General features: G+C 48.2%; 1 protein-coding gene across 1 annotated transcript; it reads right to left on the bottom strand.

The window, feature by feature from the left end:
• Window positions 1-12,546: 12,546 nt before the first annotated feature.
• On the bottom strand, window positions 12,547-15,990 carry LOC119326585 (ethylene-responsive transcription factor 1-like). The gene is made up of 3 exons (XM_037600208.1): window positions 15,846-15,990; window positions 12,819-13,669; window positions 12,547-12,741 (listed from the first exon to the last, which is right to left on the bottom strand). Exons 1-3 carry the CDS (start codon window positions 15,988-15,990, stop codon window positions 12,736-12,738), a joined length of 1,002 nt encoding a protein of 333 aa, XP_037456105.1. The 3' UTR covers window positions 12,547-12,735.
• Between the last annotated feature and the right edge of the window lie 448 nt (window positions 15,991-16,438).

Here is a 16,438-nt window from a genome sequence, read left to right on the forward strand (position 1 = left end):
TGGAAAGGGAGGAGGCAGGAGGGGGAGGGAGAGGGAGGTGGAAGGAGAAGGAGGGAGAGAGGTGGGAGGAGGAGGGAGGGAGGTGGAAGGAGAAGGAGGGAGAGAGGTGGGAGGAGGAGGAGGGAGGGAGGAGATACCTCGGTGGAGGAGGAGCAGGAGCGCGGGTGATCTCTTCCGGTGGCGGCGGGCGACGGGGTCGTGGCGTGGGGAGAGAGTGGAGAGGGAGAGTGAGAGAGTGGAGAGGGAGGGTCGGTCGCGCGGAGGAAGATGATATGTTTGGTTTAGTAGTAGCACGGCTTAGGGACAAGCGCTACTGCTACTGGTCGTAGCAGTAGCACTGCTATTAATTCGCGCTGCTGCTATGTTGGGCCTGCTATGTCGCCAAGTTCAAACTTAGCAGTAGTGCCTTAACCTAAAAACGCACTACTACTACTTTGTCAGCTATAGCGCGGTTTTCCGAAGGGCGCTACTACTATATCTAGCCTGCCGGCAACTGTGTGGCAATTGTAGTAGTAGCGCCTTTTCACCTGGCCGCGCTGCTACTATCCAAATAGCAGTAGCGCTCTGTCGGTGTCAAAACCGGCGGATCTCGGGTAGGGGGTCCCGAACTGTGCGTCTAGGCGGATGGTAACAGGAGACAAGGGACACGATGTTTTTACCCAGGTTCGGGCCCTCTCGATGGAGGTAAAACCCTACTCCTGCTTGATTAATATTGATGATATGGGTAGTACAAGAGTAGATCTACCACGAGATCGGAGTGGCTAAACCCTAGAATCTAGCCTATGGTATGATTGTTGTTCGTCCTATGGACTAAAACTCCCCGGTTTATATAGACACCGGAGAGGGCTAGGGTTACACAGAGTCGGTTACAATGGGAGGAGATCTTCATATCGTATCACCAAGCTTGCCTTCCACACCAAGGAAAGTCCCATCCGGACACGGGACGGAGTCTTCAATCTTGTATCTTCATAGTCCGGGAGTCCTGCAAAAGGTCTTAGTCCGGCCATCCGGACACCCCCTAATCCAGGACTCCCTCAGTAGCCCCTGAACCAGGATTCAATGACGACGAGTCCGGCGCGCAAGTTGTCTTCGGCATTGCAAGGCGGGTTCCTCCTCCGAATATTTCATAGAAGATGTTGAACACCAGGGTAGTGTCCGGCTCTGCAAAATAAGTTCCACATTCCTTCGTAGAGAGAATAATATTTGTATCAATCGGATCTGCTGACGTATTCCATGGCGTGACATCATGCCACAGCCAGGCTCTTTATTCATTTTATTATTCCACCTCAGCGCATTTAGTGAGACGGTTTCCTTGGCACGTCTTGTCAAAGTAGAGATCGTGTCCCCTTATTCCGGGATTCTCATCAATACGGGTGTAGGTAACCCAACCGCGCCATCGCGCTTGGGAGATAAGCGAGTTTTATTAGGCTGGTGGGGGGCCCGTAGTTTTGGCCGCCCATATAAGGGGATAAGAATCCGCCCTTTCCATTCACGCCCTCTTCCTCCTCTGCTTATCCATCCCTGTGCGCTCGAGCTCCAGCGCCCAAGCCCGCACTTCCCACCTCAACCTTCTCCAACCATGTCTGGAGCGGGAGGCAGATGGATGGCCTCCTCCATCACAGAGGGACAAATCAAAAACCTGAGGAAGGCCGGATACTTGTCTAACGACATCGCGCACCGGCTTCCAGATGTGGGGCAACTCATCCCCACCCCCAGGCACCATGAGAGGGTTGTTTTTCTTCCCCATTTCCTCCGTGGACTTGGTTTTCCTCTTCACCCGTTCGTCTGGGGGCTCATGTTCTACTACGGCCTGGACTTCCACGATCTGGCCCCGAACTTCATCCTCAATATCTCGGCGTTTATCGTCGTGTGCGAGGCCTTTTTCCGCATCCAGCCCCACTTTGGCCTATGGCTGAAGATCTTCAGCGTCAAGCCGAAGGTCGTGCAAGGCCGACAGGCGGAATGCGGAGGCGCCATGGTGGGCAAGATAGCCAACGTCACCTGGCTCGAGGGTGCCTTCGTGGAAACCATCAAAGGGTGGCAATGTGGGTGGTTTTATATCACCGAGCCGCGTGACCCTAAATGGGCAGCGGCCCCCGAATTTCGATCCGGCATCCCCACCCGGCTCACATCTTGGAAAGAGAAGGGCCTGTCGTGGGGCAATCCGGAAGAGGTGACCGGACTCCAAACCTGCGCCCAAGACCTGGTGACCAAGAAGGTCAAGCTTGTCAACATGGTCCAGGTCATGCTCTTCCACCGGATCCTCCCGTGTCAATGATGGGACTTCAATTTGTGGGAGTTCGACCCGGCCCGGCACCAGACTCTATTTCGGCTCTTCGAAACGAAGCACGAGGACGCCTGGAAGGTGCTTTTTAAGAGTTCCGAGGTCTCCCCTCCCGTCACCGAGGATCGCGGATTCTGCACCAAACGTCAAGCCTCCGAAGTAAGCTTACATTTAGTCCCTTACGGGATACCCAAATTTCAGTATGACTTTATGTGGGATCTAAACTCCCGTTCCTTTGACAGGACTGGAAGAGGACATCTGGACAGTTCGACTGTCCAACCCCTTTGCCCGAAGGCCCAGTAGATGCACTCTTAGCGAAGCTACTAGTTCCGGCATCCCATGTGGTGCCGGAGAAGAAGGCCAAGGAGAAGGCCACGGGGACCCGAAAGAGTTCCCGGCGCCCGGTGTCATCGGATTTGCCCGACGGCCCCAATGCACCCTCCGCCTTCGAAGACGAGGAGGAGGAGGAAGAAGAAGATGCCTCTCCCCCTCCAACGGGGGAAGGAAAGAAGAGAAAGGCCGCCCCAACTGGGGAAGCCGGAGGGTCCAAGAAGTGGAAGTCCCTTCTGCCGGACTACGCCCCCGACGCCAAAGACGGCGGGGAGGACTGGCCATCCAGGGTCAAGCCCCTGGCAAAATCGTAAGTGTTCGGCTACCCTAATGACTTTGCACTCCTTTATTATTTGATAGCTTCTAACACCGAAGATAATCATGCAGTCCGCCCAGAGCTCAGCTTGGCGATTCGTCGAGCGGATCTCTGAATTCGTCGGATGTGAATAGCGCTTCACTTCCGACGGCCTCCTCCCCTCTCCCTACAGACGACGCTGAGGTGGAGTCCCGTAGGGGACAAAACCAGGAGGAGGTGGTCCTGGAAGCGCCACAAGGCGACCTTCTGGACTCCCAGCCCAAAGGGGGAAAAGCCCCGGAGGGATCTAAGTCTGGCCCCGGGCCGGACACTGCTCCGGAACCATCAACGGTTCCAGAGCCCGACAGGTGGCGCCTTCATAAGAAGGGCAAGCCCGCGACGCCGGCGACTTCCGTCCACCCGGAGGCGCTGGACAATTTGCTGGAGGCGCTTAACGGCACCTCCATCGACGAAGAACACCACACTGTTATGAGTGCGGTGATTCAGAAGGTTCAGTCTGCCAAGAGCGGGCTGACGGAAGCCTGCACAAGCCTGTTAACGGGCTTTGAGGTATGTGTTCAAAAACATATATAAAAAATGTTACCGCATAGACAGTTGCCCCTGATGCTCAGTTCGGTGTTCGGAAAGAAAAGCCGAACTGAGGATCTCAAAAGATATACGCAGGAGTCTAATAGAAATATGTCAATATGGGAATGCAGGCTGCGCTGCTGACCTCTGCTGCACTAACTGCGGAGGTCAATGCCTTGAAGGAAAGCCTCGAGCGGTCCGAGAGCAAGCTCGGCCGTGCCAAGAAGCAGCTCGAGGATAAAGAGGGTACATAGTAACTCCTGTAAATGTATATAGAAATACTTGGTTGCATAATAATAACAGGACCAACGTTAATGTTGCATGAGCCACGACCGAGGTGGCGACCCTGAAAGAGGCGGTTTCGAAGGCCGAAAAGAGTGCGGCCTTGGAGCGCACCGAGCGAGAGAAGCAGGAGGCGCGGGTGGCGGAGGTACGGCAAGAGCTCCAGGCTCTCGTGGAAAAACACGAGAGTTTGGAGCATGACTCGAAGACTCAAGAGTCCGAGCTTGCCTTGGCTCTTGAGAGTGCCAAGACCTCTAAGGCCGAAGCCCAGAAGGCCCTCCAGGAGATCGAGGCGATGAAGAAGGTAGCGGTGGGTAAGGCATTCTTTATGCAAAGCAAAAATATAAAAGTTAATTATCTGCTACTTACCTGAATCCGGAGCTCTCCAGGAGCGTTCGCCGATCTGCCCCGTAGTGTGTCTGATGTCGCCGCATACTACCGAGCCGAAGAGGGGAGCTCGACGGAAAAAGTGTTCTAGTCTCAGTATGCTGAGGCCGAACATCCGGTGCCCCTGAGCGACCACCTGAAGCAGCTGGTTGAGCTCCACAAGGTGGCCGAACAGGCCATGAAGGGCCTCATAGCTCGGTTGTGGCCTGGAGAAGTCATGCATGGGGGCTACTTCGGTCTGGTGCAGCGGCTAGTGGACGCGTGTCCGTGGATTGAGATCGTCAAGCGCTCCATTTGTATTGAAGGTGCCCGTCGGGCCCTCGCCCGTGCTAAGGTGCACTGGGGCAAGCTAGACACGGAGAAGCTGTTGACGGACGCGCCACCGCCAGGCAAGGAGTATCATATGCCCGAGATGTATTATAATGTTGTTCTGAAGGGTGCCCGCCGCATAGCGGATGAGTGCTCCAAAGATGTAATTTTTGAGTAAACTCGCATTTGTTATCCTGTACGCTGAAACTTTGTTCATATGCGTTAAGCAACGCTTGTTAATTTAAAATATTACCTTCTGTGCGGCCGTTTATCAAATCTGAGAGATGCAAGTCGTCAGCTTCGACCCCCATGCCACGACTGCTGGGGTGTTCGAGATAAACTTGAGCGCTCTTGTTCCCATTCTTGGGTCCATCTAGGGAGGCGTTCAGCACAACGAACCAGGCCGTCGGACTTATAATGCTTTATCACTCTCACTTAGCCATATAATTCTATAATTTTAAATTTCGGCGTAGCCCCTAGTATTCGGAAGACCGAGTTCGGGGCGCTATCCACGCCTAGGCCGGATAAGTCCGGTTCCTCGCTCGAAGCGGCATAAGTCTTTAAGGACTCGAAGAAACCTCGCGAACAGCGACCGGTCTCTCGCACTATCATGACAGTCAGTTTTAGCTTTCTCTACTGAGGTGTTAACCCAACTCAACTGGGGCACAATCGTAGTAGTTCTCCCAGCGCTACCTTAGCCAACAATGCGGAACGTAAGGTACCAAAACATGGGAGCCGGGCAAACCCAACTATTGACCAAAGACATGATTCGGAGCCGATGCAGATAGTGCTATAAGTTCGGGGTGCCGCACTCGTTAGAGTGTTCGGTCTTCTCACACCATGTTATGGGGTGTTGTAAGCCCCTGGTGTATTATCCGTACCAAAGTGTACGGTTGCATAGTGTCATGACTGAACATATTTGCATATAAAAATAGATAAGTACAATAATAGGTAAGAGCTATATATTGTTCATTAAAAAAGGGCTGCTGTGAAAGCAGAACGATACAAAAAGTGCGGTAAGCAAGAGATGGGAGTATTTGACATATTCCCCTCCAGGGGCAAGCTGCAGGATTGTAAGAGAAACAGGTATTAAACTCGTTATAGAGACCACCTGGACTTTTGACGTGGCTTGCTTCCTCCCTGGCTATTGCATCGTTGGTTCGGCGAGAGTATTGCCGGACAGGCCTTGCGAATAGTTGGGTCCTGAAAGTGTGTGAAAAGGAAAACGGCGAAATAGGGAGCCCCTTAGTGCGGTTGAGCCGCATTCTGGGCGTGCCGTTGTTGTGCCCCTCCCCTTATGCCCATGGTATCTCTAAGGCGTAATTATGTACGCGTGGTACCAGTATCGCCGTTTGACGGGGGCCGGGGTTGGGGCCGCACTGCTATGCTTGCTCGGAACGTGCCAGCCAGATTTGTTGTAGGTTACTTCGGGCTCGCTTGACGTTGTCCGGACGTTTGGCACCTGGATTGGAGAACTGCCTTGAGAGGCTACTCTGTACTTCCGCTGCCAGGGCCGCCGTGTGCTCCTCCATTCAGAGAGAGCGTTCGGTGTTTCCGTTTACTGTGATGACTCCGCGAGGTCCTGGCATCTTGAGCTTGAGATATGCGTAGTGCGGCACCGCATTGAATTTGGCAAATGCGGTTCGCCCGAGCAGGGCGTGATAGCCGCTGCGCAATGGGACTATGTCGAAGATTAACTCCTCGCTCCGAAAGTTATCCGGGGATCCGAAGACCACCTCGAGTGTGACCGAGCCTGTACAGCTGGCTTCTACCCCTGGTATGACACCTTTGAAGGTTGTCTTTGTGGGTTTAATCCTTGAAGGATCGATGCCCATTTTTCGCACTGTGTCCTGGTAAAGCAGGTTCAGGCTACTGCCGCCGTCCATTAGGACTCTAGTAAGGTGGAATCCGTCGATAATTGGGTCTAGGACTAGTGCGGCGAATCCGCCGTGACGGATGCTGGTGGGATGGTCCCGTCGATCGAAGGTGATCGGGCAGGAGGACCATGGGTTGAACTTTGGGGCGACTGGCTCCAGTGCATAGACGTCCTTGAGAGCATGCTTCCGCTCCCTTTTGGGGATGTGGGTTGCGTATATCATATTCATCGTCCGAACTTGCGGGGGAAATCCCTTCTGTCCTTTGTTGTTCGGCGGCCGGGGCCCCTCCTCGTCATCGCTATGTAGCCCCTTGTCTCTGGTCTCGGCACTTAATTTGCCTGCCTACTTGAACAACCAACAATCCATGTTGGTGTGATTGGCTGGTTGTTCGGGTGTGCCGTGTATCTGGCACGAGCGATCGAGTATCCGGTCTAAGATGGATGGGCCCTGAGGGTTTCTTTTGAATGGCTTCTTCCGCTGACCCGGTTTAGAGCCTCTGAATCCGGCATTGGCTGCCGTATCTTCAGTATTGTCACCGTTAATGCGGCGTTTATACTTATTGTGACGTGACATGCCGTTGTTATCCTTGGTATCCGAATTGCCAGGGCTCTTGGTTATGTTGTTACTACGAGCTAGCCAGCTGTCTTCTCCCACGCAGAAGTGGGTCATGAGTGTCGTGAGGGCTGCCATAGACTTCGGCTTTTCATGTCCTAGGTGCTGGGCAAGCCATTCGTCTCGGATGTTGTGCCTGAAGGCTGCGAGGGCCTCGGCGTCCGGACAATCGACTATTTGGTTTTTCTTGGTTAGGAACCGTGTCCAGAATTGTCTGGCCGATTCCTCTGGCTGCTGGATTATGTGGCTTAGGTCATCGGCGTCTAGTGGTCGCACATACGTGCCCTAGAAGTTGTCAAGGAATGCGGATTCCAGGTCCTCCCAACAACTAATTGACTCTGCTGGCAGGTTATTAAGCCAATGTCGAGCTGGTCCTTTAAGCTTGAGCGGGAGGTATTTGATGGCGTGTAGATCATCACCACGGGCCATGTGGATATGAAGGAGATAATCCTCGATCCATACCGCAGGATCTGTTGTGCCATCGTATGATTCGATGTTTACGGGGTTGAAGCCCTCAGGGATTTGATGATCCTTTACTTCGTCTGTGAAGCATAGTGGGTGTGTGGTGCCCCTGTACTGGGCTATATCACGACGCAGCTCGGACGAGCTTGGTCTGTTGTATTCGGCTGGGCCATACTTATTATGTCCGGCATGACGGCTAGCGTCATGTGAAGCGGGGCGCCCATGCGATCCGTAGATCGATCTTGTTTGCCTTGCCTTATTCTCCAAGATGTCTCGCAGGTCTGTTGCGTCTCCCCGTACTCTAGTATGTTTTGAGCGGTGTCGGGGGGCGGCCTGGGTTGAGGGCCTGAAGGCCTCTCTATCGCGGCCACGGGGTGGCCGATCGGGCGCATCGTACGCTGGTGATGTAGGTTTAGTTGCTTCCTCCTCAAGTTGGGGTAGCAGCCTGCGCTTCGGGTAGCTCTTGGATGGGCGTTCTAGTTTATACTCTTCGGCCGCCAGGACTTCGGTCCATCTGTCGGCTAGCAAGTCTTGGTCAGCTCTAAGCTGCTGCTGTTTCTTCTTGAGGCTGCTTGTCGTGGCTACGAGTCTGCGTTTGAAACGCTCTTGTTCGACGGGATCCTCTGGCACGACGATTTCGTCGTCGTTGAGGCTTGCCTCGTCTTTGGAGGGAGGCATGTAATTGTCGTCCTCGTCTTCTTTGTCGGCCGCTCTCTCATGAGGGCTGGCTCCTTCGTCCTCCTGCACTGAATCCTGCTGGAGGGGGTTGTCCTCAGCACTGTCCGACGTATTGTTATCTCCGGTGCCAGAACCGCCGTTTTTGCTTTGGCGGGACTTAGAGCGGCGCCGCTGATGTCGGTGCTTGGGTTGCTTCTTGGAGGGATCATCCTCCGTTTTCTCCTCCCCATCCCCCGCTTTAGGGGTGTCCACCATGTATATGTCATATGACGAGGTGGCTTTCCAGTTCCCTATAGGCACTGGTTCTTGATCGTCTCCTTCACCGGCGTCCATGCCGTCGATGTCTTCGGAGTCAAAGTCGAGCATGTCGGTTAAATCGTCGACAGTGGCTACGAAGTGGGTGGTGGGCGGGCTACGGATTTCTTCATCGTCCACATCCCAACCGTGTTGGCCGTAGTCCGGCCAGGGCTCTCCTGACAAAGAGAAAGACTTTAACGAATTCAGGATGTTGCCGAAAGGTGAGTGCTGAAAGACATCCGCGGCGGTGAACTCCATGACCGGAGGCCAATCGGGCTTAATCGGAAGAGGTGCAGGATTTACGGAGTCCGGATCGGAGTCCGGCACCTTGGAGTCATGGGCCTTGCGAGGGACTAGGCTGGTATCCGGCTCTATCGCCGTAGAGATTGCAGTTTCCGGGGCGGCATCCAACCGTCCGTCCCCGACTGGCGTAGTGGGCTCCGAGCTAATGGTCGGAGTGGACACCTGAGCGACGCTCTGGGCGTTGTCCGATGACAGAGCTAAATCATGCCCATCGTGACAGTGCGGCACGCCCGGTCGTGGCTCGAATCTGTCAAAGATCAAGTCCCCGCGGATGTCGGCCGTGTAGTTTAAACTTCCAAACCTGACCTGATGGTCAGGGGCGTAGCTTTCGATCTATTCCAGATGGCCGAACGAGTCGGCCCGCAGTGCGAAGCCGCCGAATACGAAGATCTGTCCGGGGAGAAAAGTCTCATCCCGGACCGCATCGCAATTGACGAGCGAAGAAGCCATCGGGCCTAAAGGCGACGACACAGAGGAACTCTCAATGAAAGCACCAATGTCGGTGTCAAAACCGGCAGATCTCGGGTAGGGGGTCCCGAACTATGCGTCTAGGCGGATGGTAACAGGAGACAAGGGACACGATGTTTTTACCCAGGTTCGGGCCCTCTCGATGGAGGTAAAACCCTACTCCTGCTTGATTAATATTGATGATATGGGTAGTACAAGAGTAGATCTACCACGAGATCGGAGTGGCTAAACCCTAGAATCTAGCCTATGGTATGATTGTTGTTCATCCTACGGACTAAAACTCCCCGGTTTATATAGACACCGGAGAGGGCTAGGGTTACACAGAGTCGGTTACAATGGGAGGAGATCTTCATATCGTATCGCCAAGCTTGCCTTCCACGCCAAGGAAAGTCCCATCCGGACACGGGACGGAGTCTTCAATCTTGTATCTTCATACTCCGGGAGTCCGGCCAAAGGTCTTAGTCCGGCCATCCGGACACCCCCTAATCCTGGACTCCCTCACGCTCTTTGCGAGAACGTGCTACTGCTAATTAGCAGTAGCGGGTCCTTTTAGACAACCCTACTGATAAGATTTTATGTATAAGGTTTTCTCTAGTAGTGTAATCTTCTTTTGCGGTGTGTTTGTTGGGATCCGATGAATTGTGGGTTTATGACCTGAATATTTATGAGAAGTAATTTAGTCTTTTCCAAACTTTATTATGCATGATTGTTATAACTTTGTATTACTCTCTGATCTATCCGTTTGGTTTGGCCAACTACATTGATTTATCTTCAGTGGGAGAGGTGTTTTGTAATGGGTTCAATCTTGCTGTGCTCTATATCCCAGTGACTGAAGGGGACAAGACACGTATTTGTATTCATGCCATTAAGGGTAAAACAATGGGGTTTATTCATATTGATTGGTTTTACTTTGTCTACATCATGTCATCTTGCTTAAGGCGTTACTCCGTTTTTATGAACTTAATACCATATATGCATGCTAGATAGCGATCGATTGGTGGAGTAATTGTAGTAGATGCAGGTAGGAGTTGGTCTACTTGTCTCAGACATGATGCCTGTATACATGATCATTGCCTTGGATATCGTCATAAATATGTGCTTTTCTATCAATTGCCCAACAGTAATTTGTTCACCCATTGTATGCTATGTGTTCGAGAGAAGCCTCTAGTGAAAACTATGGCCCCCGGGTCCACCTTTATCACATTATAAAAACAAATTATTGTTGCTGCATTTTTATTTCTTTTTTTTGCAATTTATCTATCCACCACTACAAAATTTGATCCTTGCAAGTAGCGAATTCAAGGGGATTGACAACCCTCTTGCCCGCGTGGGGTGCAAAAATTTGCTTTTGTGTGTGCAGGTGCTGTTCATGAGGCTTTGCATTATTCTCCTATTGGTTTGATAAACCTTGGTTCTCGCTGAGGGAATACTTATCTCTATTGTACTACATCTCCCCTCCTCTTCGGGGAAAATCCCAACACAACTCACAGGTAGCAGTCACTAACAAATGAGGCCAGCACATCGATTGCTGTAAATTACACGGGAGGAATTATTTTTTGAGAATATATGCGGAGTGCCCGGGCTGAGGTCTCGGCAAATCAAGCGCAAATAGACATGCCACGTGGCATCTATTTGTCGTGTTTAGCTCTTGGCGTGTGTTGTTTTTGTTGAGTATGCTTCCTTCATCGTGTTCTTTGTTACTTCAACTCGGCAACAACATCTCGTTCCCGTGTGGTTGACTTTTCCGAGTATGACTCTAGGACTATATCTCTTAGCTGAGAGCCCGTGGTTTGACTCTAGGCATGCAAAAAAACACTCGACATACAATGAAATTTGAATAGTGTTATAAGACAAGTTTCTATTTTTTTCATAGTGCACTTAAGAATGTGTAAAGTCAACACAGATCAAATATGTTGATTATAATGAAATTATATTATGAAAAATAAAATCTACTTTATTATTGTTAGCTTAATACAATTTGGTATCTATTAGGATGGAAAACCCACCAGCAAAGAAAGCACATCCATGCATTGAGTGACTTTTTTTTGCACATGGTACTATTCATCCTCAAAGTCCATGATTTTTTTGTACATTCAAGGTATTTCCTCCTGAATTTTTACACACATATAAACTTCAAATTTGCATCCTTACATATATTTTAAGGGTTTTTTTTCAATCATGAATTTTGACTTTTGATTTTTTCAAAAATTCCGGGCTCCATGGAGCCCGGTCACCAAAATGCCCTTCTCAAGGAAGTCAAAAAACACAATTGTTGTCCTTAAAACGGGGACAAGACAAGTGCAATGATAAAATGGTAGCCCCACATAGTTGTATGATTGGACTAGAATTAGGAGTCATCAGGAAGAAAACAATTGGCTCTACATAACAGCTTGCAGCTAGCTCTAACCATGAATTGTCAAAACAACAAGAAGATTTGAGTAATTATTGGCCTACTCAGACTAGTTTGGAGCTTGTTTGCACGGTTGGTAGCTGTAAAAGCACTCGCATGGAAGTTGTCTTCATACCTCACTTTGATTTAATCTCGACCATGAGTCATTCACCTTCTCCTTTTATGTAGAATTATATGTGTCAGAGAACCTTGTAAGTGACAACCAATTCTTTACAGAGACCTGATCACCAAAGGGACCTGCTTCTTGATAGTCCGCGGATAATGAAAATCAACCTCCATGTGAGTAATAAAATAGCCTCCGTGGAAACTATCTATGATGAGCGCCATGTGATTGTCGAGTAATAATAACATGCTCATCATAAGAAGGCGACATGCACTACTTATGCTGACGTTAAATCAAATCAAGGACCTAACATGATAGTGACATGAGACCTCCAATTTGGTTTATGGCAATAAATCAAGTGAAACGTATATGTGGTTCACCTGTCTTCTCACATTGAGAGGTGTTGAGGGAATTAAAATGCATTGAAAGTTTGTGAAGGTTATAGCAATAAATCAAGACTGCACTGAAATGGAACAGATCCATCAAATCTTGAATTAGGTGCACTAAATGTTTGTGTAAGTTAACTACATCGGTGAGAAGAACTACATGTAGAAGGAATGACTCCACGTATGATCACACATACACATCTAGTATCAAAGATTAGTAAATCTGGTACTCCAGAACTAGGAAAAAGGCAATCAAGTGCACATATTAAAGCAAACTTGACACCAAATTCAATATAAGCCGAGTATTGAAAATCAATATAAGCTACTCGGCTTACATAAACATGGTAGCTTATAAGCTACTTTTATCTCCAAAAATAAATAAACATCCAGAAGGAAAGGTAATGCAAAGAAGTGCACAGATTAAAGCAAATTGGACATAGATTGATGTTCTTCACATTCAGAAATGGTAGCGATGACATAAAAGTTGGCAAAAGACAAGACAATGGTTCATCGGACTCATAAATGGTTGCCACATAGCGATAGTCAACTAGGTAACGGGTCGATTACAATAGAGAATTGTGATGCAACATTTTTGCATCTAAGCTTGGACATAAGCATATGCTAGCCGGAGGGGACAATAGGGTGCTTTCCAATCTTCATAGCCTTATTCCTGAAACACAGAACAAAAAGTTCAGATCAATGAAAAGATTATCATCTCGGACTGAACATCCAAAATTGAAGGCTTACCCTTTGTCCCGATATACAAGGTTTGCTTCCCTCAGAAAAATTGGCCACGGATGGGCATGGCATCGAAGCTCCAAAGGTCCTGTTGCTAACGACATCCCGAGGCACAACAAAATTTAGTAGGCTATCAATCATCTCATCCACGCTGTCATCCATAAGATATCTCATCCAAGGTTCAAAATTGACAACATTATTCTCCATAACAGGAGGCACCAATGAGTTGTAGGTGTTATTCTTGACAAGCACATGTTCGGCTCCTTCGGCAATGGTAGAAATGGGAGCAATGGATGATATATCAGGAGTCTTGGTGTGATACTTCCAACCCAGCTTAGAGAAGCCAAAGGAGTTACTTCCCCGGTCAGAGTACATATTCATAACAGGAGCTTCAACAGGGGCAATAGTGCTCATTGGAGGAACAAATGGCACATTCTCAGGCTGAACAAGCGGCTGCTTTGATGCAAAGTGAGCAGATGGGTAGACAAAAGCATTTTGGTTGACAAGGTTGTTGAATGCTGGTATGAAACTATGTTCTTGTGCTGCACTTGGCTTGGGTACTTTGGGATAAGCAGGGGGAGCACGACTCTTCTGAGGAAGTTTTGGTTCCTCTGGAAAGTTTATCTTGGCCTTCTTGCCATGGATCCTGCGTGCTTCAACATCATAAGCTCTTGCAGCTTCTTCAGCACTGTTGAAAGTACCAAGCCAGAGACGGACACCCTTGATAGGATCTCTAATTTCCGCACCCCACCTAGCCCGGGAGCGCTGCCGGATACCCATGAATTGGTTCTTGCTCTTCCGTTTTGCTGACCTTTGTGCAGGACCATCAAAATCAGTAGTAGTCATGGTGCTTAAGTCATCTACAATGGAAGATCGATGTCATTGCTAAGAGAGAGGAAGAAAGACAAGCTTGTCTCACAAAAAGTAATTAATGTCATCATGGACATGAATTCATATGTATGATGTCACAATTATTATGAACATTGAACCATCATGGGTGCAATCCTCTTCAGGTTTGGGTAAAAGCATTAGTCACCCGCAAAAAAAGTAAATCACAACTTATAGAAATCCTGTTTCTGATAAACAAACACATGATATATACCTTTGCCATCATTCTATAATTATTAATCTACAAATCTCATTATCGACCACCTAAAAAAAAATCTCATTATCGACGATGCAAAATCAAGGGTTGTTTTCTAGTAGGACTCAACAATTACCAGAATAATCCTTCAGACTGAGAACTGAACCAAGTATAGAAAAATCCCCATGCAAATCTACAACCATCTAAAACAAGGCAACAACCCAAAAGGCCAAGACCTCCATACAAAATGGAGAAATTAAACCCCTTCTCTATAGATTTTCAATCCCTTTTGACTATAAATAGTAAACATAAGAATTACCATCAAATATCATGAAAAACATATTAATCATAAGATCGACAACCTAGCAACCAAAATTGATTCTCTGAAGGAATAGTGCCGAAACTAGTCTACCAGCCTAATTAGGCAAACATGGTGAGAAACAAAAAGGCCTAGCCCTTAACCTAATTCCTTGAAATTGGCCTTGAAGCCCACGGCGTCGTTGTCGAAGCCGAGCTCGACCCCAAGCCCGCCTAGCCCCATGAAGCCTCGACTTCCGCCACCACACCACTAGGGCTTCTTCTTATCAGTCCAGAACACCGCCTCCACCACCCTCCGCATCACCGTCGGCGGCTTGAGGGTCATGAGGATAGTACTACACACTTGTGACATTTAACCAATATCTTCTCATAGTCATCGCCCCTTCCTCGTGGATGTTTAACTGATATATTCTCATAAATGTTTGTGTGTAATTTTAAGATCCTTACAAATAACTCATAATTAGTTACTTCATTTATTAGCTCAAGACTGAACTACGCACTTATAGTATGACTGTACTACTACTGTCGTGCACTATCCGTCTGTGTAGGTTGAACGGATTCATCCAACCTATGTTTAATCAAAAATCTTCTCATAAATGATGGTGTGTAATGCTAAAAAATCTTCTCATAAATGATTGTGTGTAATGCGAAGGTATTTGCAAATCACTCATAGCTACTTACTCTATTTATTAATTAGCTCAAGATTATACTAAACACCTCTAGCATGAGTGTACTACTACGGTCATACTCCGCCTGTCAGAGTTTATTGGACGGGTTCATCCAACCAAATGTTTAACCAATATCTTCTCATAAATGATTGTATGTAATTTTAAGATACTTCCAGATAATTCATAGCTAGTTATTTCATTTATTAGCTCAAGATTGTAGTACACACCTATAGTATGGATATATTACTACTGTCATACTCCCTCCGTCTGGGTTTATTGGATGAGTTCATCCAACCAAAAGTTGAACCAATATCTTCTCATAATTGATTGTGTATAACTTTAGAATTTTTGTACATCACCTATAGCTACTCACTCCATTGTTCTCAAAGAAACAAAAAGTTACTCCATTGAGTTACTTGCATGTACTTCATGTGCAATTGACAACATTATCATATGGTAGTTATATAAATTGTAAGTTAGCATTGCAAATTTCTCATCGCATCCTTGAACTAACCATGTGTATGGAGATCTAACATTTTGCAAATCATAAATACAAAATTTTATGAATATCCAAGATTTAACAATACACATGGCTTATAAACCTTTGTCCTACCTAACAATGGGGCCGCAAGTCTTTCTCGGCTGGTTGATGCAAAAATTGCATTGTTACCATGGGATCAATACATGAATTTTTGTCAGCACTCAATTTACAGAGAGAAAAGGAGTGTAAATTGCGTGAAATTAAAAAAACATACATGCTTAAACCACACAAAACCAGGAAACATAGTGTAAACCACATGACAATAGAAAATGTCTATTGTCGCCAGGCTTATATGCAGTTTCAAACCTTTGTGTCCTACCTAAGAAGAAGAAATTGTTGTAGTACAATATGTTCTACAGCAAACAGGATGAAAACTAACCCTAATACACGGATTAAAAGCAGTTATCACGATATGGGACCGATGCCTTTGGAGAGGGACATCCTGACGGCAGCTAACGGCTTAATCTCCACAACCTTGTGGTTGTTATCCTTATCAGCCACCCCATCACGCCCGAGCTCCAAGTCGGAGTCCCCTGATTCAACCTCTAACCCCTCGTAGTGGTTCTCCATCCTGAGCCTGCTCCCAAACTTGTTGAGCCCAAGGATGTGTCGTCTGTCAGGGCTTCTTCTTCTCAAGCCACCACATTGCCTCCGTCACCCTCCATGTCACCAAGAGCGTCTTGAGGTTCGCGAGGATCACACTGCCGCATATGGCCGCTAGTACCTCATCGTAGTCAATGGGGGAATGGAGCCTCGCTGAAATTGGTAGAGTTTTTAATGAAGTGGGGGAAGCGGGTGTGTAGGTTGGCAGATGGGGTTGAGGACAGTCCCCTATATACGTGGAGGCACATGAAAACTTCACCCTTACGAGGGCTTCTATGGTGGGGCCCACACATCGGTGAGGGGACATGGAGCGGGTGAAAGGCATGATGTAGGATCTGGAAGCGAGCATTTCCATTCGTGGGAATCTTTTGTGCCGGCCCCTTGAGAGAAGTGTTATTTCTAGTAATGCCCCTAG

Source organism: Triticum dicoccoides, chromosome 6B, assembly GCF_002162155.2.
Source record: "Triticum dicoccoides isolate Atlit2015 ecotype Zavitan chromosome 6B, WEW_v2.0, whole genome shotgun sequence".
Lineage (NCBI taxonomy): Eukaryota > Viridiplantae > Streptophyta > Magnoliopsida > Poales > Poaceae > Triticum > Triticum dicoccoides.

What these genes read in the sequence shown, in the direction of transcription:
- LOC119326585 (XM_037600208.1), bottom strand. Translation starts at nt 15,990, where the DNA reads ATGGAGAACCACTACGAGGGGTTAGAGGTTGAATCAGGGGACTCCGAC. An exon ending in CAGGATGTCCCTCTCCAAAG is followed by an intron (nt 13,670 to 15,845) that starts GCATCGGTCCCA and finishes CTTCCATTGTAG; the next exon opens with ATGACTTAAGCACCATGACT.